General features: G+C 36.5%; 1 protein-coding gene across 2 annotated transcripts in view; it reads right to left on the bottom strand.

The window, feature by feature from the left end:
• EPB41L2 (erythrocyte membrane protein band 4.1 like 2) overlaps positions 1–27686 on the bottom strand; it is a 120436-nt gene that overhangs the window by 22222 nt on the left and 70528 nt on the right. For both annotated transcript variants that reach the window (XM_035899854.1, XM_035899853.1), the window contains exons 5-12: positions 22962–23004; positions 16045–16120; positions 14311–14529; positions 13759–13846; positions 12065–12217; positions 10783–10880; positions 6970–7142; positions 3143–3324 (exon numbers count right to left, since the gene is read on the bottom strand). In XM_035899854.1, the coding sequence (XP_035755747.1) occupies positions 3143–3324; positions 6970–7142; positions 10783–10880; positions 12065–12217; positions 13759–13846; positions 14311–14529; positions 16045–16120; positions 22962–23004 (1032 nt within the window). The remainder of the gene's footprint in view (positions 1–3142; positions 3325–6969; positions 7143–10782; positions 10881–12064; positions 12218–13758; positions 13847–14310; positions 14530–16044; positions 16121–22961; positions 23005–27686) is intronic.

Below are 27686 nucleotides of genomic sequence, written 5' to 3'. Positions count from 1 at the left end.
GTCAACCACTCCAGATCAGAGTGTGACTGAGGCTTCTGTACAGCAATTTTAACAGTGCATTTCAAAGAATGTTCAGACTCCAGTGATTAAAGTCTGACACAACCTGCAATCCCAGCTAATGAAAATAAATCAGTCTCCACCTTAACTTCTGCTAGAGATTAATAAAAACACTTAAACAAAAAAAAAAAAGGTGCCTTGGACAGACTCAACTTTGCACACACCCTTGTAGAGCAGAAACATCTGAAATCTGGAATAAGAAAAAAGCTGAATTTAAAGCATTTACAGTTTTCTTAATTCAGCTTTGAGGAATTTGACTTTTCAGATCTAAACAGAACTTTGGAGAGGTGCATTCCAGTCAATGCACACAGGAGACATGCACTTTAACACAAACTCACAGTGCAAGTAGCACAACTTGCAAATAGTATCAAGTAATAATATATATCTACTATTACACAGTACTTTCAGTATTCAGATTTATGTGCTCGTAAACATTTTGAACTACAAAGCAACTCTACCTGCAGCTCAGTATCTCTGGAATCTAATGAAACTATGCATGCTGTAGGAATTCAGGAAGAAAAAACAAGCTACCTATTGACTAAAAATCCTGCAATGGCAATTTTTCACAAACGAGAAAAGTTAGAAAGATACACATATACCTATGTGTTCACAGTTTTTTATATATATGTGGGCATGTACGTAGACATCCCTATACTAGGAAGTGTGCACAACTGAGCAAGCCTCTGGGAGAACAAGCATGAAAGCTATGTGCAAGTGTCAACATTTAAGCAACAAAATTACACACCTCCTCTTCCTCTGCTTTGTCATTCAGGTCATTGTCATTAGAGGCACTAGAGGAAGTCGGCTTAGGCTCCAGGTAGCAGAGGGACAGAGCAAGAGGAAGGGAAAATGTGAGTGAAAAAGGAATAGACTGGAAAGCAGACAGAAGCAGCACAAAGATAAGGAGAAAAGAGGGGATGAAGGAAGGAGAGGTAATAGGAATATAGTGCTGAAGGCCAGGTGGGAGGAAAGAGACACAAACATCAGGAAGGCTAGGAAAAGTAATATAACCATCCTCATCAAGCAGTGAACGGAAATAAAAAGAAAAGCATCTGATAAAGCTGAATGAGACATACAACTCAGTGCTTTTGTAGTCATTTGTATGGATTTTTCCCTCCACAGCAGGGGAACCTTGACTAGCTGGGGGTCTCATAGATTCAAAGATATTATTCGGTGAAACTATTTTGTTTTTATTATGATCTGGTGTTTCTTTCATGGAATTGCACTCTGAGATGTCTGGAATGGTAAGGAGGGGCTCCCCAAAGGGATCTTCCTCTGAAATGTCAGAAAGCGTGTCGATCTCAGGGACAGGTGACAGGTTTGTGAGATGGGATGACATGGAATGGATGGGTAGTGATGATGACTGTATGTGAGTGAGCTGAAGAAAAAAATTCTGTGCACAGTGGAAAATGAAAGCACAATAAAATGCAAGTTTGAAGGCACAAGAAGAGGGGAAAAAAAAGAAATTATTAGTTAGTGAAAATTTTTACTTAGAGGCAGGGATAACTCTACTAACGCAATAGAAATGCCAAATAAAAAAAGAGAAGTCCCCTTGTGTTTTACAAGCAGCCAACTTGTTTACTTCTGTGGATTATGAAAGGAACCCATTACGAATGTTTTGTTCTCAGGCTGTAAAGAACTGTGCACTTTTGAACTGTAATAGTCACTTACAACAGATGGAAGCAGACAGACATTCAAAGCTTTGGCAGAAAGGTCAGGGGACAGTGCAGTACACGAAAGACAAGCTGGCACTTTGATTCTTGGGTTTATAACCATTTCCTCTAAGACTTAAAGAGAGCCAGAAAGGAAAAGAGGTATCTGCGCTAGGGGGGGAAGCAAGCTACTTGCTTTTGGCATGTGTAACAAAACCTTACTGAACAGCTTCCTGGAACAACTTCCCAAAATACTGCTTTTCTTTTTTTTTTTTTTTTTGGTTAAAATATTAGAAGATTTGAAAACAAGGGAGTATCACCATTTTACCAAAGCCCAAAGTCAAAACATAGTAATGTATTTTACCAATTTTCTCCCATAAAGAAACTCTGCATGTGCCTTTTTCCTAGGCTAATTCAAAATTATTTCAACTTGCCAGCAAACAAAAAAAAAATGCAACTGTTGGTATTTGTTTCCTTCCTACACTTGAATGCAGTGGGAACATGTGAACCGCAGAGAGTAACTCAGCAGTGCCCTGGGAATCAAATGGGTAGCTAACTTGCAAAAACATCTGAAAACAAAATTACTCTTTAAATAAGAGAGAAAGTTCTGGAGAACCACTAGAAAAAGAAATGCTCTCCAAGTCCTACACTTGAATGCAGTGGGAACATGTGAACTGCAGAGAGTAACTCAGCAGTGCCCTGGAAATCAAATGGGTAGCTAACTTGCAAAAACATTTGAAAACAAAATTACTCTTTAAATATGAGAGAAAGTTCTGGAGAACCACTAGAAAAAGAAATGCTCTCCAAGAAACAAGAGCAGCAGATTTTTAGCTGACACTTTGGAAGGAAATTTTTTACATCAAATTGTGCAAGATCTATATTTAATTTTTTGATCTATTCCCCCAGTAGCTCAAACAAACAAGACAAGTAAATGATTTTTGCAACAGGAGCAGACCAAGCTACTCAACTTTTCAGAAATCTATGCCTCAGTCAACATACAAGTTTTAAAGGCTGAAATAATTCTGCAACAGCTCCTGAAACAATGCTGTTACCTATGGTAAACACAGTCATACCCAACTTAGTAGAGTGTACACAACTGTGGATATACTAACAATTTTTTTCAAAATCTAAACAAACTGTGAAAATGAATAAAACATTATTTACCCTTGAAACATTTCTCAAGAACTCATGCGAGCTTACTGAGAATTTGAATTGAATTCATAGCAATAAAAGAAACCCCAGGTCAATGCCATTCAGAAATTTGTACTCTCTTTTGCTTACATTGAGTTAAACCTACAGAAAGCACTTGACAATTTTCCTGTAATATTTGAATATGGTGTTCTGTATGATGCTCAGAAGTGACAGGCACTAAAGAAGCACACATGGACACACACCACATGAACAAGTAATTTTGGTGAAAAGGTCAGTCATACCTTTCCATCCTGAGTCAACTCTAATTGTGGAGTTTTGACTGGGCTTCCATCTTCTTCTCTGCCACCTTCTTTTAACTTGGCCTGACCAGCAGCTTCAAGGTCAATGATTTTATCTCCAGCAGCCTGCCCTCCAGCAGCAGGGAAGTCTCTTAGCAGACTTTGATCTGAGATACCCATGGGAGCTATTAGAGAATACAATAATTTTGGTTAATTGGGGTAAGTTGGAACATTTTAGTTTTAAGACAGCTTAACAAAATGATTTTATGGTGATGTCAGCAATGAGCAATACAGGCTAGTTAGTGAGCAATACAGTATTTTTCAGCTTCTTGGCTTTGCAAAAAGTCTATGGTTCTCATTGCACTGATATGAACAGCAGTGTACCCTCGTCATACAATGTGCACTTACTATGCAAGGGAAAAAAGCCTCAAATATCAGGTAGGTATTTAATTATCAACTTTCTCATTAGTCTTGGAAGAAAAATTGAAGGCACTGCTCTTGTGACTGTGTAAATCACCATAACAAAAGAGAAAAATAGGCAACAGTGTTTTGTGAAAATTCACTATTTTCAGAGGACTGTTCTAATGCAATATAGAAATACCTATGCATATAACTGTTACAGTATTTTTATTCTCGAACCTTAGCAAAACGAAGAAAAAGCATATCAGTGAAAGTAAGATTTTTTCCTCCCTATATGCTTGCGAAAAAGGAAGGGGGAAATACTGAATGTGTATACTTGAGTGTAGTCAAAGCACAAGAGAGTGAAAGGCCTTAAATTAGTTTTTTTCTTTTATTTGATTCAGCATAATGGGATTAATGAGCAGGATGTTTGGTGGTTGTTTTTTTTTTAAATCAGGATGACTGGGTCAGTCAAAATAGTACCAATGAAATACAGAAGAATTCATTAAATTAATCAATTAATATAATTGATATAAACTTAATTCATTTAGCAATCTTCTGTAATACCTCCATATGCCTTGACTTTACAAAGCCAAAGTGCAGAAAGTTGAGAGGAAGAGGCATTTCTTGTAGTACCTTTAGGGATATCCACTTTTGAAAACAGTTTCAGCTCCACATCAGAGACTCCATTAAGCTGCTAAGAAGCCAAGCCCAGCTAATGGCAAATGTAGGATTTGGGATATTAGGCTTTCAGGGCTTCTCTAAGTAGTAAGCTCTGCAGTTTAAGCTTCTGATCCCTTGGTGGCAAATAGAGCATTTCTTGGCTATATGTCCCTCAAGTTCCACAAGTAACTTTTGACAAATCTCAGAATAGTATAGGTTAGAAGGAACATCTTGAGGTCAGCTAGTCCAACCCCTGCTCAGAGCAGGTCCAATTAGACCAGATGCCTAAGGACTTGTCCAGTTGAGTTCTAAGTATATCCAAGGTCTTTTTAAACAAACAAAAATTTCTTATTTCTAACTGAAATTTGCTGTGTCTCAACTTGCAGGCACTTCCCAATGCCTTATTACTGGGCACCTCAGAGAAAAGCGTGGCTCTGTCTTTTCTGTACCTTCCCTATAGGTATCTGTAGACAGCAATATCTCACTACAGCCTTCTCCTCTTAAAGCTGAAAGATCACAGTTCCCTCAGCTTTTCCTCATATACTGCGGGCCCCCAGCCCTCTGGCCAGCTTGGTGGCCCTTACTGGGCTCATTGTATTTAAATTTTATGTCAATGCCCAGCTAATACTGGGGAGCCCAAAGATGGACACAGTACTCCAGATATGGTCTTCACAAAGTACTGGATAAGAGAGGAGTAATAATTTCTTTGCTCACAAAAGAGAGGCAGTGTGCAAATGCACCCTCCACAGGATTTGTCGTTTCCAAGTGTACACTCACAATATTGAGCCAACTTCTGGACTACTGCCTGAAGAAAGAACAATATTGAAGTTTGACTTCAAATGAACACAGTTTAAAACTATTACAGCCTGCAGATGGCAACACCAGCAAGATGCCTTAAATCCTGCCAGGAATAGCTTGTTTTCATTTGAGATGAAACGAAACATGATTAAGGGGGGAAAAAAAAAAAAAAAGGAAAACCAAGAACAATGTTTCATCACGCTTCAAATATTGACTGTGATGGCTCCATAGGAGTGGAAGTTTGGGGCTGAACACACATGCATACACCTCTGTTTTCATCAGAAGATGCACAAGGTATCTCAGAAAGGCTTGCTGATACAGTCTCCAAGAGTTGGGCAGAAATCAAATTCTTTCGAACCAAAGGAAGCACAGGAACTAAAACCAACTCAGACAGTAACACTGATGTGGTGATGAGTCTTTTGGTTGCCACAAGGACTCATCAGACACTACCAGCACAAGCACTTTTGCCTCTCATTTTTGCTTAGGTTCTCAGAAGGTAAGACTTTGTAGGTTTCCCAAGCAAGTGTCACAGTTTGCTCATTTGTCCCAGTATAGAAGAATGCAAATACATTTTCAAAATTAAAAATCTTCTAAGTAAAAGATTTCTGGAGAAAAAAAAAGGGTAAAGTTAACAGCAGAATTGTAGCTAAAGTCATACCACTGTCACAGTTCACTTAGATTCAGGCATACACAACTTCACTAGCATAAATAATTTTTCTGAATAATTTTTCTGCATTATTGTCGTGGTTTAACCCGGCTGGCAACTAAGCACCCTGCAGCCGTTCGCTTACTCCCTCATCCCTTAGTGGGATGGGGCATAGAATCGGAAAAAAGAAGTAAGACCCATGGGTTGAGATAGAGACAGTTTAATAAGAGAAAAGAATAACAGTAGTAGTAATAATAATGGTAAGAGAATATACAGAATATACAAAACAAGTGATGCACAATGCAACTGCTCACCACCCACTGACTGATGCCCAGCCCGTCCCGAGCAGCGATCACTGTCTGAGCCACGATTACTCTCCCCACAACTGACTGACTAACTCCCCCCAGCATGACGTTATATGGTATGGAATAGCTCTTTGGTCAGCTGGGGTCAGCTGTCCTAGCTGTGCCCCCTCCCAGCTTGTTATGCACCTGGCCAAGCAAGAGAAGCTCAAAAAGTCTAAGCACTACTTAGCAACAACTAAGACACCAGTGTGTTATCAACATTCTTTAGTACTAAATCCAAAACACAGTACTATGAAGATTAACTCTATCCCAGCTGAAACCAGGACAGTTATATTTATTTCAGAAGCGATTTAGAGTCAAACATGTGCTTCTACATCTCTCACACATACTGCTGCTATACCTGCCTTTGGAAAGCATGCCTCTTTCCAATAAATTACACCAGAAGATATTTCTGCTCAAAGAGACCAAACACCAGTAACAACACAAAAATTTTAGCTATTCAAACAACCTCAGCATAAAACTTGTTAACTAAAACCAGAAGTAACAAACAAATATACTAGGACAACAATATACTGAACAAAATGATACAAAACTAGAAAAAAAAAAATCCAACTTCTCCCTTTTCTGTTTGGTGTAGAGGCGCACTCAGGCCAACCCACAGCCCAAAAGATGCTGCTGACCAAACAATTATAATCAACAGCATATAGCGTATGCCTATCCCATAAAACAGATACGAGCAGTGAACACAGATGCTGTACATCCAATATAGAATCCTCAATATATTAACAGCAGTGCCATACAATTTAGACAGTGACTTAACTTAGTGTTTAGGTCACCTAAAATTGGCAAGTAACTGAAGTGGTTACTCCTCACATCACCCATTAGAAACTGAAATTCATAAATTTGTCAATTGACATATTCTGGTCACCCATAATGTCAACATTTTTTAATATTGGTCAGATCAGAGTGACAGCACCTAATATAATCATTACACTGAAGAAGTAAGTCAAATTTCATACCTCCATCAAGGCTCCTGGAAACACGTTTGCTTGAAGTGCGCTCAAAGTACGGAGCTGGTCTGTCTATGAGGTTGCTAGCCTGTCGTGTCTGTGCCTGCGTGCGTCCACTGTAGCGGAACTTGGAACCCAAGGTCAGAAACTTTGCTTTTGGAGGCTGTTCTGGTGATACAAGTCTATAAAGTAAATATGAGGAATGCCAGTTAAAAAGGCTTTATTTTATGTCTTTAATGAGGCACCTTAAAGCTACTTACTATGTTTCAACTTTAGTTCACCATGGGTGATTTGTGCACTCCAAGAAAGGATTCTACCATAAGCTCTGAGAAGAACTTCTAAAACAATGCATGTTATTTATTATTTGCAGTTGGAATTGAAGTGATGCTGATAACCATCACATTTTGCACAGTATGACTAAGCATCTGGGATCCTTATCTTTTGGTGCTATCTTAGTTAAATGGTGCTTTTTCTAGAAAGCTGAGGCTATTATGGGTCCATGTAGAATACCTCACAAATGTTTCTCCTTAGAATGTTACTAATAGTAGAAACTATACATCCCACCTTCACTGTCTTTCCTACATTCTGAGGTACTGATGCGGCAGCTGCTATTCCTCAAAGTCAGGGAATGGCATCTCAAAGCTGCATAGAAGGCTGTACCAAGTGAAAAAAAATTGAGATTCACAGATTTATTTATAGATTTGTATAAGTTAATGCTTGGGAGGGTGGGGGCGCGAGGAAGTCTATCATGAAAAGGGTGAAAAGAGATTCAGTTGCAAGTACTATTAACGTGGGGTGTATATGTTTGTGCCTAAGTGTTAACATCAGGAAGTTTAAGTAACATTGTGGCAGAATTTGCTATGAGGGATTCTGCATTGTTCCACCAGTTTTCGACACCACATGAGTTTGAAGAGACAGGTCCTCCACTTCCCTGATTTTCCTTCAGTGTGAGAACTTCAAGCTCTTACTCACCTAACCCTCATTGCTTGTACTTTGTTTTTGAAATCCAAGCTATCAGGTTCAGCACTGAGGGTACTGTTTGTTCCAGTGCCATTCTTCCTGATAGGATAAACAGTCATCGCTGCAGAAACTCTTCCTAGTCTTAGCTTCTCTAGAAAGGTCTTTAATGTTGCCCCTTGGATCAACATAGTGCTGCAGCTACGTGCTCACCCAGCATGGCAGTCTCCATGGCCTATTCTCCCTCTATATAAAACCATCAGACCATTACAGATAGAGCTTTTTGATTTGAAGGCCACTTGTATAATAAAATCACAAGTATTTGGAGCTTCACTTTCATTGCATCTATAAAACAGCCTTATGCAATCTTTGTGACAACTTATTTCTCCACGTTATTTCCAAAAGAGAGTGCATTATGCATTAAGAGGAAGAAGGCTAAGAGGGTTTTTCCAAGGTTCTTTCTGTTCTTTTCCAGTCTTGGCAAGGCTATAGTATTAACTGCCATTTTTATCTTCCACCCTGCTGAGATAAACTTTTAATCTTTTAATGTGGAAAAAACAAGAGAACTAATTACTTCCTGATTAAGAGTATTTGAATGGATTTTTTGTATTACAAGCTTAAGTATAGAAAATAACTGAAGACTATGCTTTTATCACTTGAAGACATTCTGGGGAGACACTGAAACAATCAAGAAATTTTAAAATAAAACAACATAAAGCAGAATTATAAGCAGGTTTCTGCAGCCATTGGTTAAGATCCAGAGTTGCAGACTAAGCTTACCTCAAAAATTAATGTAGGTACATAGTCTGACCGTATTTCTTAAATCAGATTGTTGCTCTTTGAAAAAGTTACTGGAATCCCGTAAGGTTGAGCTGATACAAGTGAATCCAATGCCTTTTGATTTTCAATATAGTTCATTACAAATTTTTATAAATAATTTCACATGCTGGCTGAATTTCCCATACATTATAAGATGATGATCTTAATATAATATTTGAGAAAAACTGAAACATTGCAAAAGACAACACAAGAATCTTACAATGTTATATAGGGCATGCGAAGAGATCTGGAAGCTAAAAAATGTGTATCTAGATTGAACACAATTTTCTGTGGTATCATACACAAGCTTTACATGTGCTCTGAAAGAGCTACAGTCTGTTGGACTGTAGCAATTGCTTTCTGCTTTTTATCTTTGGAGGAAAAATAGAGCTGGATTTATTTTACTGGTTTTAAATCAGGATGAGAGGTTCTGAGGATTTTCTGTCTGATGACATCAGTGGAGTATATGGATTTTACAGAATGGTTCAAGTATTTGTTACATAATTCTCATTATAATGTCGTTCCTGGTTAGGAAAAGACACTTCTGATTGGAACAAAATCCAATTACTTTTATTATGTCAGAATTTCTGTAGTAAGATTATCTAATACATATTAATGCTCCTGGAAACTTACATCTGCAAATGGTAGTTCTCTGTTTAGGATTTTTGACTTCCGTAAGATTTGTTTTTTCCCTATGCAGGTCCATTTTATCACTATAAAATCAGGAAATACAGTTTCCCAAAGTAAACCACTGAATGAGTTATTTGCAGAGTCTTGATAAACTTATCATTGCTGGCAGAACTGCATGCTATTTGTGGTAACAGACATCACCAGCCAAAGCAGACTTCAAATTTTAAAGAATAGAATGGTGGACTATGTATGTTAATAAATCTAACCAATGAATTATAATGAATTACATCAAACATTAAAAAAAATATCTTTGATCAGGATTTCAAAAAGAAGTGCTTCTAAATTAAGCATTTTGAGACTGACTGTCAATCTCAGCACAAATTCTAACATTGCATTCAAGAATATTCCGCATTCAGTGAAAATCTGAATACTGAAAACCATCCAGTGAGAAAGTTCCAGTATTGAACTGCTTAGGTCTCACGTTCCCCAAGTTCTTTGAAGGTCTCAGTCTAGCAAGTATATTCAGCTTAGACCAGTATGCAGATGGGATTGCATCTACCTTAAAAGACAATTGCTTTTTTAAATAAAAAGAACAGGCTGTTGAAGGAGAAAGCTTACCTTTTACATATCATAGCTACTGTGCTCATTTGAAGCAAGAAACTCAGGTTCAATGTTTATTCAATGCATAACAGATTCAACATAAATCTGTGACTCCTAGTCTGCATGGGGCACAGGCACACCGTCATGGAGTTTGTGCTATTATAAAAATCAAACAAAATCTTTCAAATTCCTTTTTAACGGAGAAAGTAGAAAGAGAAACAACTCTAACCTGTTGTTAAAGTGCTCATTTACAAATAGAACACAGTTTCAATGACCAATTTGGAATTTTATGTTTATCAGTTACTGGAGAAAAAATGCAAAGAAAGTTATGGGTTATTGTATAAACAAATAATAATCTGTTTTTAAAGTGATTCTGTGTTTTTTTTTAAAGAATGGCTGTGAACTCAGCCTAGTTTATAAATAAGCAAAAATTCTGCTGTAAGCATTTACACTCAGCAGAATGTTCTGAAAAGTGAAGTGAATGAAGATTACTGTCAAACCCTGAGAGCTTCTTCTGAAAGAGCATAGTGGCTTTGTAGATGGTCACTCTGCAGAGTTGATCTCTCAGCAAGTCTTACTTAGGATCACTAGTTTAGTTCCATACTGTTAGCACTCTGAAAGTTTAAATAGTTAATTGAACTTGAGACCTTCAGTACTGGTAATTTGGTTGGTAGGGTGTCTTCTGTCTAAGGGGTGTTACTAGACTGAGAAATTCAGGGCAAAAGAGAGGGGAAATCTTCTATTTTACTCGTATCATTTCAAAGAAAGGTATGACCATACCTGGCAAAGCAGTGGAAGCAGAGAATTACTATTTACCTGAAGAAAGTATGGTGCTCCACACAAACTTTCCATAACCTTTTAGCAGCCCGATGGTTTGGCAGTTTGAACCCAATAGTGCTCTCAAACTGTTCCAGCTGGAAAGAATCCACAAATAAATTAACCCATTTCCTTAAACTGGCTATTAACTAGCAGGCAGAGTTCAGATAGTTCCACTAGTGTAACAAGCTGTAACTCTCCTTTCATAAGGCTTCATAAGTTTAAAAAAAAAAAAAAAAACAAAACCAGAATTTCCAGCCTTTTAATAAAATCATACTTGACAGGCTAGTCATGATGGGTAATAATCACATTATCACTTCTTAGCTGTACTAATGACTGTCTTGAGAAATCCAGTAATATTTCAGTGTTCCTTGCTAATTTTCTGACTAGCTGCCCAATGTATTTATTTTTAAACTGCATGAAGTAATTGTACTGCATGTTGTGCTGCACACTTTCCTTGGATTTAATAAAAATCGGAAATCCATTCTGTAGTGTGAAGCTTACCTGATCTGTTTCACTACATAATAGTTTCTTAGCAAAAATATTACATCTATGCATCATCAGCAAGTGCAAGAACAATACATCTGTGTTCCAAAACTTACAAAACTACAATGTCCGTATTGTACTGTTGGTATTTAGACTTCTCTTTTGTTTTATTTATTCACACAGTAGAAGCTACCTTAAACATTTTAGAGTGTAATTTAAAAAAGCATTACAGTGTTTGACATTTTGGATTTTTGCAATTTCCAGTTACAATGTGTTCAAAAAGTAACTCCCCCTCCTTCAGAAACTCCCACAAACTTATAATGGTATCTGAAAAGAAAGTTGAATTCATTATTTCCACAGCATCTAACAGAAAGAGTTATAACCTCCTACAGGACAAATCAAGTCTTTGGTTACACCCATACAACTGGATGCATTGACATTTAGTGAACAATTTTCACCCAAGGAGGAAGAGAGGCTGGCCCTCCTGCAGGACTGCAAGTTTGTATAGACAATAAGAACACAGCCAGTGTAACTAGCTTTCCTTGTAAAAAAAAAAAGTTACGGGATGGAATCTATTAACAAAAGAAAATAGTAAATGCAAAACAAGAAGAAAATCTAATCAAGACAAGTGGTTAATACAATCAGTAGAATTTGAAGAGGAAAATAAAACCCTCATAAGTTCTGCTCAAATACAATATACGCCTGTGAGGACATCTGGGAAACAAACGAGGATGTCATCTTGCTGCTGCATAGAAATGATGTCACAAAAGAAACAAGACAGAAAGGTACTACTTACTTCTGCTGGCCTGACTTTGATGTAGAAATTACTTCGCTTATATGAAATCTTCAGAATTTTTGGCCAAGCAAAGCGGTTGATCCGGAGTCTATCTTTGTAAATGAGCAGTCCATTAGCACATACACCCAGCATGATATCCACACCTTCAGAATCCTATCACGTGTGAAACAATAATGTTCCAAATAAGTAATTATCATTGGCATACCTTGAGGGAATAACACAACTGGGACTTGTTTCATATTCAAACCCAAAAGACCTTGACAATGAGATTCTTAAAGCAGAATAGCCAGGCATATTAATTTTATAAGAAAGGCTTTGGCCTCTAAGTAAGGGCTTTGGCCCTCATAAGACATATCCCACAGTTCTGGGAAATTCTACAATATTCTGGCAATAGGGACTAAGTTAGCAGCTTACAAGCAAGGAGAGGTATGGTGGGTGTGCTACCAATAATTTCAACAAATATTAAAAGAAGAGAAATTAAAAACAGGCCTTTAACTTAAAGCAGGCACTGATAGTCTGAACAAGTTGGTGACCATGGTGATCTTTTACAGTGGCCTACTATTCCAGTAAATATATAGCAAGTAACGGATAGTTGGCTGAAAATCTCAACATAATGATTTCAAAGTGCTAGCGGGATGGGTTTCTGAGCATTCTGTACCACTGACAGCATTTGATGCAAGTTTTAAAAGCTACAAAATTAATCACTTATTGATAAGGTTTTGATACACTGTACCACTACACGATACAGCAGAATCTCATGTCCTCCCCAACAACAAACCAACTGCATCAAAAGCCAACGCTGTCATTAAAAAGTTGCTTCACTAGCATAACTAACAGCTGCAAACAGCAGTTCTAATGCTTGCAGTTACTTCACTACAGCAAAAGAAAGCTACAATAAAACTCTATAAAAGTCTAAGTTCCTTAAAAGACTACAGATCAAGTGAACTGCCACACTGCACTTGTATTAAAAAAAAAACCAATAAATGTTACAGACATAGTTAATGTATGTGACTAAAAATTTAAGTATATTTCTTTCAAGTGTTTCTGACAGAACACAGGAAAGTTATGGAAAACTGCAAAGACAAGTGCACATTGTTTCCATATGAAACAGAATTAAACAATATTTCTCCAGTACTTAAGTCTTGATTTTCTTTTTTAAATATAGGACCGATATACTTACAACATATTAATTTTCCTAATGATTTGAGACTCTGGATTTGTGCGAGGGAGTGGGTTGGTTAGTTGGGTTTTTAACTAGAAATGCAAATTTGATTTGACCCACCCAGAGAAGTGGAAAAAGCACCAAAAAACACCCTCCCCCAAGACCTCCCCCCACTGTTTTGAACTCTCATGGTATTGCAAAAACAATTATGTGTTCTTTTAGGCTTTACTTTATGGTCCCACGTCTCCTTGGCATAAAAAAATCTGACATTTGAGAAGTATTTAGCTGCTTTTATGAATAAAATATTATTTCCAAGCTGCACATACGCCTATGCATTAAATAAACTTAGATTTAAAACAAATTCTGAGGATGTTAGAGCTGTAAACTGAGTAATTATTGTGACCAAGATATAAGAGTCTTATACCTAACAACTGATGGTATGAAATTTTTTAAGTAATCTATATATAGTATGTTCTTTAATACTACGCATGTCTATCCTAAAACAAAACCAGACCAAACCATTCCCCAATACCTTGGCATGATGTAAATCCACTCCGTACATGGAGAGTCTCTTAGCATTTTCTAGGAACTGGGAATCCGCCTGTGCTGGAGTCAAGCCCCTAAAACCATTGAATAAGCCTTGAGTTTATTGACAAAAGAACTGAGAATCAAGACTGAGTGGAATCTTGGAATTCAGACACACACAAACTGAATTTTTTCTAAGGTATCAGTAGCATTTTTTTTGCCCTAAAGGGAAAGTATTCTTTCAGAGCATATTATATTCCTTTAGCAGCACAGTTTTCCACCTTCACTCTTTCAAAATATTCCAACTGCACGTTGCTTAAACTAATTCATACGCTCAAATAAAAACATTTTCTCTAGAAGTTCTCTTCTGAGGTCTTAGTGAGGCTACTATTTTCAAACTGAAATTTTTAAACACATGAAAGTAAGAGGTTCTAGTTATATCACAAAAGATTTCTAAAGTAACAATAGCTTCAGCTTAGCAGTTTTACACATACTCTTAAGAGAACTGAAATAAACGTGACAAAGCATGATGACTTCATTTAATCCCATTGTGTCATACCTGTGTGTTTTGTGTAGCTCAGCTACTTTCTCTTCCATTTCTTGAGTCTGATTGGGTGCAAACTGGAATTCACCGATATAGTCACTTCGGTGCTCCTCAGGGTCATGATCACCCAGCTCAGCCTGCAGGGTATATGAACCAAGGAGGGCGTGAGTCACAAAAGAACAGGGCAGTCGACCAGAAGCAATATCCTGACGAAGCTGTAGGCACAAGAAATATCTGCAAGACAAAGGAAAGGGGGGGGGGAAATCAAACAAAAACAAGAACAGAGAAAGTGTTACCAAAGGCAAGTTTATGGGAGATATGGCAAAATTTATCAAGATGCATGTAATCATACAAGCATATTTTAAAATAAGTCAATGCACTCATAATTTGCTACACCTTACATTTTTTGAGCATTATTGCCACACAGTAAATTTCACTTCTATTTTTTAGAGTCGATACTATTTTCATAAATAATGTGAAGAGCAGGAAAAATTCTGATTTCCAATATAAATGAATGAAAAACTATGTAGTTTGTAACAAAAGCTGACTTAAGAACTCCTTCATTTCATGTTGTAGCCTGCAGGTATCTAAGGTTACAAATAAACCCCAGTGCATTTCCTTTGACATTTCCCTTTGGCTTTAGAATTCTAACTTTTATATCCCTTGCAGTTCATGAGCTAATCAAGTCATGCAATACACAAAAATCTGGTTGAGTAGTGAACCCATAATTGCCTTCCTTAAACCACATATGTATTAGAATTTAATATTTCAGGTACTGCATATAGCCTTCTACCAAATTTAACAAGTTAACAATCAGTAGACATCCTACCCTAGGACAGATTTTTAATGTATTAAAAAAAAAGTTCTACAAGTGAAGCTTAAATTTTAAGGAATTTAGCTTTAAGCTATAACCATAAAAATGCCTCTATCAGTTGAGCATGCAATTGAAAAGCCAATCAACGTGCTGAAGGGTTTCATAGACAGCTTCTTTTAGTTACGCTACATACTAAATGCCTTTGTAGTGATATATCTGCTACACACTTGCGCAGCTGTCTTGTTTTGTGCAGAAAACTGATCCGACATGACGTGTAGTAACATATATCCTGCCTCAGCAGAGTCAGCCTACTCCAAACCAAAATTAAGTGTTTAGGTTTTCCATAACTCTTGAAAAAGTGAGTGTCAACTCCCTGCACACTACCCCCTGGTTATGTTAGTCTTGCAATGCTACTTTTCAGGTGTCTAGTATCCACTGCATTCTAAGTATTTTCTATCTAAGAACTGTGGAACAGAATTATTTTCAGGTTTTATTATGTTTTCTGGTTTTATTTAATGCATATGTATAAAACTACGTTTTCAACAACCTAACCTAGATTATTACTGAAGTACCTAGGGATCCCTTGAGCCTCGCTCTTAATATCAATACCCCCACACCCTCATTTGCTATATAATAAAGCAGCAGCCCAACAATAAACCACTGGCTTCTTTCAAATATGGTCATTTACATCTTACCTCCCACCTGAATCATATCCCCACTTATCATTAAATTCTGTTTTCTCAGGCTTCTTCCTGAAGTTTTCACTTTGCCTTTTCAACCTTGTTGCAAAAAACAGTTGATGTAAGAATATCTATAGTGTTCTACAGTAATAGCCAAACCTGTTATGGCATCCAGAAACTGAGGAAGAAATTTTATATGGCCTTCAAATCAGACTAACAGTAATTTTTCAGTTCAAAATTAGGAACTATGCATACCTAGTGATGTCTTCAGTCAGCTGTGAAGGATCAGGGGGATAAAACTTCACATTAAAGGTGAATATCCAAGGTAAACCTAAACATGGGAAATGTCCAATTGTTAATCTCAAACAAGACCTAGCAAAAAATAGTATTTGGTAAAAAAGTTAATCATTCCACAAAGCTCATTAATGAAGAATTTTGGACCGTAAACACTTTTAAAAATCTGTCCTATACAGATAAGTCATGCTTTGAGAAATGTGTATTTTAACAACAACAAAAAGACTGAAATACCATTTCCAACATAATACTAGAAAAGAGTGCTGACATTTTTGTTTAAGGTTATTTTCTTTAAAAAAAACCTGGTTTAAAATTTCCCAGCTGTTAAAGGTGAAGAGGTGCTTTGTGTCAAGATTTCTAATGTCTTTCAATATTTCAAAGATTATTTCAGTTTTTCAGACATGACTATTCATTGGAGCACTTCAATTTCTGCTTAAGTGTGACGTTCATTCTCCACCTGCCTGCTAAGTCACTATTTTCCTTTTGAGAGCTCAGGGGTTCAGCATATCCTAATGTTCCCAGTTACCAATTATCTGTTAGAACAATGATAAATTTCCTTACAAAACAAGGCAGGACTCCTTAAATAAGACAGCTTAATTCATCAGATGTACATACAGTACTGAACTGGGTAAAATATGCCTCATTGCATCATCTACTGCAATCCAGTGTAAGGCAGAATTAAGACAAAAAATACCTTTAAAAGCATCAAACACCAATTAATACATATAGCATACCAAACAGAATTAAAGATGGAATAGATTAGCCCACTTCCATCATTTATCTCCCAGGGAATTACCATCATTTAATGTAAAGCTGTTGATATTGAGTAAGCCAAACTGATGAAGAGAAGCAATTGGGGCAAAATATCTGTGCATGAAGTGTTCAGGGAGAGTTGTCACGTTAACAGGGCTGTGGGATGGAGAAAGATAAATAAAAGATGTGTCCATCCACAGTTACTAAAGCACACTTCGAGTTTTCCTGGAATGAAGCAATTTTTCCTGGTCTAATATTGCAGTTAAACTAGTCACAGATGAATTCCTGCTTAATCTATTTCTCTTTCTTGTCAGCATTTCAACAGTTAACTTTCAGAAAGCACCGTAGCCAGAAGACCTAGACACTGTTTGAAGGGAAAAGAAGAAAAAAATAAAGTCTATATTCCCTATAAAAAGCTAAAATGAGCATAAATCCTCTGATGTATAGACTATGTGAAAAATTTCAGATGTCTACTCATACTAATTCCATAGCTAATCCATTGAAAAAAATGTTATAGTTGACTTTGTGCTAAATATTTTCTGGATAGTCAGTGTCCTTATATTTTGCCAGATTACTGAAAGCACATTTATCCCCTGAATATAGACTAGCAAGTATATTACAATGTGCACAGTCTATATTTATACTTCTCATGACAGCACACTGTTTATAGCAGCATAACAGAGGCATACAAACGTAATTGTCTTCATACAATAATGCACACAATTACTGGCACTTTGAATTGGTGGCCAAGACAAACAAACAAATAAATAAATTCATTATTTAAAATTATATTTAGCATTCTGTCTCCGATAAGGCTCTCTGTTTTGATGTTTAATAGCATGGACTATAGAAATGTCAAGAATTTTTCTAGCCAGCTTGTTACCTCAAAAATGCTTCTGTGGCAACTTTAGGCACATTCTTAGAGAAAAAGAATGCAATATAACCAACCAGCTAGCAGCATACAATTAACATGATTCATTCCATTTAAACAGGGAAATCAGTGAGTGTTTTTTTCCAGTAAAGGCTTTTTCTGGCATTTACTCGTGATATCTCTTGTGTCTCAGCTAAGACTTTTAGGGTACTCTGTGACTAGGACAGATCCACTACGCACAGGCAGATGTAAAAATGCCCCATAAAATTAGGAAAATTACTTCTACAATTTTTCTTAAGTTACCATCAAGAAAAATCAAAGAAATAAGGAGGATCTATATCTAGGCCACATTTTAAAAAATTCATAAAAATTAAAGTATAGACAGTCCTGGTTGGACTGACAAGATTCAGCTCACAAACTCAGTTATTTCCAAACTGCAAAATCATTCCTTGTAATTAGTAGACACACAGAAGTACTTCTGCAGGACAACTGTTCCCTTGGCACAAGTACTTAGTTCTCTTCAACTATAAACTAGCCTGTAATGCAAGTAGCTTATATCAAAATTAGCTACAACTTTTACAGATAGTTATTTATATGAAATAGATGGATATAAAATCAAGTGACCCTGCATAAAATGACCCCCATATTTTGATGCCTGACCATAACCATACGTTTTGTTAGCATTAAAATCTGACAGCCAGAGCTGTACATTTAAAATGCAAGCCCTTTCCTTAATTAATTCTAACTTTAGATTTCTTAAATACGTGCTGAAAAATTCTGGACTCATGTTATATTATTCTCACATAATAATAATTATATATATATAAACTTATGTATATATAAATTATATATATATATAAATAAATTTATGAATTTATCACCATTTGGTCTGCGTAATTTGAAAAATATACCTATTTAACCATATCATTAGTCTTCTGTATCATCCTCTTTCCTGAGCAGCTGTTTAGGCTGTGTTGCAGAATGTAGCATAGAACCAAGAATGTAAAAAACCAAAACATTTAAACTCCATGACATTCCCAGAACTACCTTAATTGCTGGCTAAGTATGCCTCAAAGACTAGGCCAGTATTGCATTTGGCTGTTTTTAAGTTCTCCATCCTGAATGACTAGATGCCCGTTAACAAAAGGATGTTGAAAAATGTCTTCAGCACCATTAAAGAGAAAGGTTTAAACTTCTAGCCCAAATTTGTCCCCAGCTGCCTTACCTAGTGTACTATTTCATCTGTTCTGTTCTAATCCACTTCCATAGAATTACAGAGGATTTCCCTCACCCCTCTCAATAATTAAACTGAATGAAGTAGCAAGCAAATTAAGTTTTCTGTCTTCAGTCCTTCAGTTAATCATTCTTTTCCAAAAAGAAAACAACTTTTCTATCACCATAGCCATTATCTCTTTTGATGCTAGTGGATATAGGTTTTTTTTCAATGCTAGACTGATGAAATGTAATTATATACACAAGACAGCACTGACTCCCTTCATAGCCAATGGAAGAAAAGGGGCATTTGGTTTGGTTCCCCTCTGAGGCATCTATTTCAGGATGCACTCACTCACCTCCTGAAAGTGGCTGTTCCTTCAAAAAAACAAGTGCATTTATCTTACATAGACACTTAAAACTAAATTAGATCAGATTAGTCATACCCTGGGTACAGTGATGAGTTTCTAGAATCATTCTGGCTAAATAAGTATTCTCTTGACAGAAGACAGCAAGACAATTTTACAGTTAACTTCAAGAGCAAGACCAGTTAAATATATGCTTTATCCGGTGAGAATGTACAAAAGAAACCCTATACCAGTCTATTCTGCCCTCAGAACATCCAAATCCTCTCCATTTCTTACAAGATATATAACACAGGATAATGCAATATGGAATTATTTTTTTGCAATAAGAATACTAATTGTGCTGCAGACTAGAAATAGATTTAATTGACATAACATTAACTTGGATTTAAACTATTCCACGCAGCATTCAAATCTAATTGCCATATGGAAGAGAATAAATTACATACACACTAAACCCAGGATATATCCCAAAGATAGTTTCAAAATTTGTGTGAAGAGAAAGATAACCAGGACTATAACTCAGTTTCATATACTTCAATTACACCAACAATAAAAACAAGTAATTAGGCTTCCCAAAACAGATGGTTGATACATTCAACATCTCTAATCTTTACCCATTACTGTGAACATTTAAATTGCAGACAAAAGATTGATCTTCAATTGCAATAAACACTATGATGAAACCAGGCTTATGTAGTTTACTCATTCAATTCTGTTACACTGAGAATGAGAGTTATGAAAATAACTATAGACAAAACTGAGTGGAAAATCGCGTGTTCTATACTAACTGAATGTACAACATCTTACACAGATAAACTCTCAAATTAAATTTGGTATAAGGGTGAACCACCACACCCTCTGTGAAGTCTGGGATTTCACTATTCCAAGGTCAGTTGGTACTGCTTATACCATCACAATGTTCAAGCTGAAGTTCTTAATTTTGCAAAAGCCTGAATCCACTTCAGTTGTAGCAATTTTCAAGAAGATAGTAACAGAAATTTAATTACCCCACCTGTCCCTGATTGAATTAATTAGAGGTTTTAACACATGCCCATAGATATCCAATTACATGAGTTAAAAAAACCTCAAGAATTAAATTTCCTGAAGAGATCAGGCCGGCTGAAAGTAAGCAAGCTTTTTGCCACCTTTGTAGCCTTGAGAACAGAGCCAATAATTTGTGGATCACGTTCATTAGCCGAAGTAACATCAGTAATTGCTGAGATCCAACATAACTGCCCAGCCAAAGGCCAACGTGAACAAATAAGATGTAATGTACAAGGCCTGGGGACCCTGACTTAGCAAGAGACAGCCTGATGCAGAACATGACTTGGGGGAGACTACAGGATCCTTATTGCATCTTCCCCAGTCACAGGTGGTATGAACATGTCCACCATGCAGAGTATTGGTATTGCTCACATGTAAGGGAGAGACAGAGATTGTTATAAATACTAAATTGCAAACTGACGCGCTGAACTCCACTTCCAAATTTGTCGCCTTTGTGTGTTCAGATCAATGTATTTGCCCAGATATGCTTATCTAGCATGCTAGTGCTTCAGTTTGTGCTGTACAAGAGAAAAAGAAATGAGTTTCTTCTTTTCAAACATTCAAATGGACTGGTAGGTTTTACAGATACCTTAAATTTATTATAATTGAGCATTTTTGTAGAGAAGATTTCCATTCTTGATTCAAAGACAAATATAATTAGTACTAAGCCTGAAACAAAGAAAAGCTTCATTACTTGATACTCATGTAGGTGGGGGATAAAATTTGTCTTTGCAGTACATTCCAACATCTGGAAACTTTAATATACTGATTATGAGGAACACAACTGACAGTATGTTGATTACTTGCAAATTGGTGTAAGCACGTTCCATTTTAAAATCCTTAAAATGGTGTTCTTACTTGGTTGTTTACCTTATACGCTATGCCTACCAATTCTGAAGTGCTACAGACCAGAGAAAAAAATTCTAGTCACAATGCCCAATTCAAGAAACTGGACTTGAAGTCCTAGATTTTATATTGGAGATCATGCTGTATGAAAAATTATATCCCCTTAAAATATTTTGTTAGTACATATACAGTATTAAAAAAATGTAGTGTAGTGCATCCAAAAAAATTTCAGGCTAGTTCTTACACTTCAGATTTAGACACTTATAGGCTATACGGCATGCAGATCACTACAGAAGACAGTAACAAAAAGTATCAATGTCTGCAACCTTTTGTCAAATATTAAAACCAAACAAAACATATTTAGCCCACGTATTTGGACACCTAATATGTTTTTACTGAAGACCTGCAGAATAAGAAGTTACAATATCAGTAACTTTTTCTTAATTAAAAGGATGGCCTTTACTTGCGTAAGTATATTAGTACATTCACCATTTTAATAAGTCTAGTTTGCTTATACATAAGCATGTTAGATTAAAAAAAGTTTCCAAGGAAGCTTCTGTAACTTCGATTTTTTTTTTTTACTGAAAATATAAACCACACCTTCCTAAGTAAGGGATTTCATCAGTTGGGAAAGGTCTCAAGAAAGAATTAACACCACTATGATTTCTGGAAGAATGTGAGCATTGCCTTAAAACAGGAAGTTAACAATAGCAAAGAAACCACCTGTTCATCATTGTAAATAACACACACCCTGTTCTTAATTACAAGTGCTCCCACTGGATCACATTTCTCCCCAAAAGCTCAAAGTCAGTTTCTTAAATAACTTCAGTTCTTGTTGTGTCGAAAGTGTACACATGTAAATCTTATTATCATCATCATCTCTTTCCCACTTACATTTCCTATCGGGCACTACCAAAAGAAGGTTTCCGTCAAAAACAAAACAACAAAAAAACCCTGCATCGGCCACAAATGAATAAAGCAATGAGAAGAATTTCAGTAAGGGCAAAGGCTGTCTAGCACTTCTTAGTGGCTACTTATTTTGTGACATGTAGACTCAGGAAGACTCAATTTACTCTCTACTCACTCCCCTATCTACTACAAAAGCTACCTGGCTAGTGAAGAGTTTTGACTGAGTTTTATGCAAACAGAGTAAAATAAATTACTCTTTGTGTATTGAGTATAATAAGTAGAAAGATTTTTCACACAGATTCAGTCTGAAAAGCATTGTAGCGAAACATTCCAAGATTATGCTCTTTATTCCATCTCCATTCTGGAAATTGTGGACACATCAAAAAAGGCAATGCTGGACTGATCTGTATTGAAGAATAGACATTTTCTGTAAGACAAATTGATTCTCTTTTTATAGTTTCTTATTCTTCTGGTGAGCCGTTGAACTTAGAAAGTCTCTATAGCAACAACCGTAACCATCTTTGCAAGATGGCATTCTCCATCCCATAACCCAAATATCAGCACAAAGGTGAAAAACATCTACTGTTTCAGGATGCAAAGAGATCGAGTACAACACAGGAAAATTTTGGGGCAGCAGACAGTATAATGATTAAATTCTACAGCACAGAGAGGAGTTATTCTTTCTCTCCTCTTGGACAGTGGTTAAAAATAGAAGTTTTGCTTTCTGTTCTAAGGCTGAATATGTCATTATCAGATATAAATTATTTTAATGCTATAAGTATACAATTTAGTCAACATCCAGACTACCAGGTTTAGGAAGAATATTTCTGTGAGGAATTAAAAGGAGCGTAACATCTGAATACAGAAGTACTTACTTCGAATTTGTCTCTTAATTTCCTTCGAAGAATCTAGCCAGTTCTGAAAAAAAAAAGAAACCCACAACCAGCATTTAAAATCACTTCAGACTGAAGATGAAGTATTTTCATACAGTGCAGTTAAAGTTTGTATTGTTCAGACATCTGTTCTATTTTAAAATAACCCAGAGAATTCTAAAATTGAACTTGTGATTTGCCAGCAAGTCTCCCTACCCATGCACATAAATGAAACTGTTTAATGCCACTCCCTTCATCGTTGTCTTATTGCTTTAGACTATTTATGCCCTGTAATTTTAAAAAGTGGATAGTCTTACAGTGGAGGTGGTCTAGCAAATTACATTTGACAAATGCAATTTTCTCTCATACTCCTTTTATTGACACAAGCAGACTTTTCAGAATGGCTACATAATCTCTACATGTCTGTGCTTACACCCCCATATAGAGTTACTTCAGATGGTATTTCTCTTTAACCCCAGAGACTCATTATTCCCATTGTTTGTCTTAAGGCATATACATTTTAGTTCTGATAGCATTCAAAGGTGCTTGGAAAAACGTAATCAAATTTCATGCTTTTTTTCTGACCTCCCCCAAAGCAGAGTTCTCTATTAACATGTATTATGTTAACACTGATACACTGGCAAGGTTCAAATCTAGATACTCAGCTCTATTTTAGGCCATGCACATAAAGTCTGTTTTTCATATTTAGATGCCTCACTATTAAATGTGTTCTATCCTCAATACCAAAAATATGTTTATATAACTGTATATATAAAACGATATAATTTTTATATAACCCGTGCAACCTATTAAATAGCTCATAGCATTTCAGTTACTATTGATACGTGCAAAGAGACTTTCTTGTGATGGATCATCCACAAACATAACATTGGGGAGTGAGGCTAACAAATCAGTAACACACTCATCAGTAACTCAGACAATCCTGTTTACTAACTTTACCCATAGGCATTAGAAAATAGATTGAGTGAGAGACGAGAATCATAAGCCTTTTAACTGCACTTACTGAGAATTTACTTTATATAGTGTTTGAACCTTTATTTCCCATGGCCAGACACACATGCACAAGCAAATACATGGAAGAAACACACATGCGCACAACCGGCCTGCCAGCAGGACTTGGCACATTTCAACGGCAGAGATACACAGAGTAGGGAAGGATTAGCAACTGACTTGTACGGTCAAGGACAACATTTGCATTTGCAAACCACTGCACATATTAGCAGCTTTAAAGTCAGAGGGGACCTCAGTGCCAGCACAAATGTTGCCAAAGGCACACCTCTACCAGTGTTTCTTGCCTTACCCAGCCAAGTAGGGGATACTGGTTATAATGTGACTCGTCAGTCTATGGAACCAAACTCCAGATGCAGTAATTGTTTTCCAGTACCTTATCCCTCAGTCCTTATTACAGGCTTTTACACCCAAAGTCAAATTTATTTCAAGGAGACAAAACATACTAGGCTACAGTTTTATGGGTCTGTATGGATTAGGAGAATGTGGAACTATGTGGTTTTGCACTAGTGCAAATCCTTAATGTAGATCACCTCTGCTGATAAAGCTTCTAGGAATATGACCCAAAATACTAAATTCCCTGTTGTAAATTACCTTTCCAAGTTGATTTCATCACAAATGTAGCATGTGTATATTAGACAAGTACTGTTTATAAATTAAATACAAAACCCCCTTTTTATCATTTTTACAGACATCATTTAAAAAAAAAAAAAGAATAATTTCACATTTCTTGCTGTAAGAAGTCTGTGACCTCTACATTTCATAGCTACTGTAAGTCTTCCAGAGATGCACAATCCATAACGTCGTTGCAAAGGAAGAGATATAAAACACTCCTCCAAAAAATCTGGATACCATTTATTCTGCTTAAGTCAGAAAAACTGCTATCTGCTGCAAGAGCCTTGACATAGAAAGGCCTTAGAAGACAACAGAAGTCTTCAAATAATTTTAGCCAAGACTCACTTCAACTATAGTTATAATCCTAGGTTTTCAGTTTTGGCATGAATTCCATTCTGAAATGATACACAGCCATAACCTTCCAACTACAAAGTAGCAGCTTAAACTCTTAAATTTTAGATACAGTAAAAAGTAAATAAAGTAAATAAGTATAGAATATAGCATGGCATAACTACAGCAGAAAACTAGGATTCCTGAGTATATGCTACTTTGGGTGCTTTATCTTTTATCACTATAAAGTAGGAGAAAAGAACATATAATACAGAATATGCTGCAAGATGAGAATAATAATCCTTTTTTTATAGAAGTTATACAGTTCATTTTCTGATTTTACAAACCTGGACTAAACTTATTGGAAGCAGACTTTGCCACCAACTTTCATTACTGTTCTGTCAAATAAAATCAGATGTTCCATTTATACGCATAATTATAGGGGTGGGGTTTTTTTTACATCTGTGCCTTCTGTTATAGATAAAACAAACCCTGTTGAAAGAATCTACCCTGAAATAGACCTCTTCATGAAGAATAGACAGGTCTGTCTTTCAAAACAAAAGACAAAGTGTATACACAATACTTTGCTCCAGTGGGCGGAAATCTATTTGTTTAATTTGTGAACGGTAAGGTTATAGATGAGACAAAGTAATGAATTGTCAAAGAACAACAAATTGTTCTCTACCAGTACAAAAGTATTTTGTACAAATCCAGAAAAGCAGCATTTCCAGCTGGTGCCCAGAACATAAGAGCAGAAGCTTTCCAACGCTTCTGCAGACCAATTACAGTGTGAATGGAGCATTCATTAACACGAGTGTGTAATGCAATGAAATCACTAACTAAACTTTAGACCAATAAATTTAACATTTCCAAAGCAAGGAAAGAAATCATTAATGAGTAATTTGACCTAAATAGTTTTAAAATGCATATTAAAGCTAACAAAAATCAGTCTGATCTGAAGATATAACATCTTTCCCAGCTGCACAGAACACCCATAGAGAAAAGTTAATGGAACTCCTCCTCCAATGGTACCCCGATGGTGCATTAGGGAGCAGCTCTAATTCAAAAGAGTGCCTGGCATTCAGTTTCCACACCCCACAGCTGCCGTCAAGTTCAACAGCTGGCTCATAAATGGGTGGCTGTGATGAGTGCACAAGAATGAGAAAAACACATCATTCAGCATTTAGTACTAACTGGCCTGGAGGTCAGAGATTTGTGGCATTTTAATCTGAAGAGGCAACAGTCATAACAGGAGAAAGAACTGGTACTGAGATGAAAAAAGAATTCAAACTTAATACAGAGGTGAAGAAAAGAGAAGGCCCTAAAACCAGTAAAAGTTCCAAGTCCCCAAGCTTTCTTTGGCAACTATTGCGGAACACAGCTGACCAGCCCCCCACACTTCCATCTATTAATTATATCAAAACACATTAGCTACTTTTTTCCTTAAAAAAAAAAAGAATGAAAAAAGTTGAGACACTTAAAAGTCCTAAGACAGAAGCATTCATTAAAAACATATCACAAATATTTAACATACTGAAAACAACTTAAACGGTCTTCAACCATGTATTAAATAAATCCTTTTAATAACAAAAATGAGTGCTACATTCTTACTGAGCACATTCTGCGTAGCTATACAATTTTAAGCTTACCAGCATGAATGAAATGGCAGTTGGGGAGGGGGAACTTTCTCAACCAGTAATTTTGCCATATTGAGACACTGCAGTAGCTACCCTTCACATTATCAGGATATGTTTATACCATACCCAGTGTAGGAACTTCCAAACACAGTGTTGTACAAAAGCAGTAGCTTTGAGTTGGGTAACTTGAGTGACAATAGCGGTAAAAATAAGCAGGCCTATATAAATGTGCATATGTCACAGTACAGACTGTCCAACCCATAAAAGACTATAAGCACCTAGCCAAGTGATTTTTCATGCTAAAGCCCATGCTTTCCAATTCTTCTTTGAAAACCTGGGTATTCCCACTCAATGGTAATCATAACTTAGAGCCGCACCAGCAGCATAGTACCATCCACATAATGGCACTTTGGGTACAATCTAGAGCATATGGGCTATCCAGCCAGAAAATATCTAAAAAAATTCCCTCCTTCACTGTTACTCACTGGCATTCAAAATCTTGTAGATCCTGCAGTTCACCATAAATTAAGCTTAATCCTGCAATAGAAAGTAGGAGGTGGGAAATGCAAATCTGCTGGGAAAGACTCCTTTTAAGTTTCTCCAAACAATACTAAGAACTTACTTGTATGAAGAAGACAAAATCCAACAACTGTGGTTTTTTAGTCTTTGTAACAAACTGGATCAGATTTCTCCAGAATTTTTTTGAATATAAGCCTGCCGCTGTCCACAATTCAGGTGACAAGCCGTCTACTCTTCTTTTGAGCAGAGTGCTAGACTTAGCCTAGGCACATAATGGAACCACAGGGACCCCATATATTTCTTGCTTAATTCAGATAAATATGTCATTTATGAGTGTTGCTACAGTAGCACCTCCATAGTCAATGGAAAGGGAGCTCAAGGACTCATTCAGGCTGAAAGGGCCCTCTGGAGATAACTGGTCCAACTGTGATTCAAGGCAGAGCCAGCTTTTGATTACATCAGGTTGTCTAGGCTCATACCCAGTCAAGGTTATAACATCTCCAAGGATAAAGACATATGAAAAAACAGATGGGCTCTTTTTAAGGTGTGGTGCTCTGTTCCTCCATTCACATTACTGAGAAATACCAAGAAATCTCTT

The sequence above is a fragment of the Egretta garzetta genome, unplaced genomic scaffold (assembly GCF_000687185.1).
Source record: "Egretta garzetta isolate BGI_Z169 unplaced genomic scaffold, ASM68718v1 scaffold397, whole genome shotgun sequence".
In the NCBI taxonomy this organism is placed as follows: Eukaryota; Metazoa; Chordata; class Aves; order Pelecaniformes; family Ardeidae; genus Egretta; species Egretta garzetta.
This window is presented reverse-complemented; position numbering and strand designations above follow the sequence as displayed.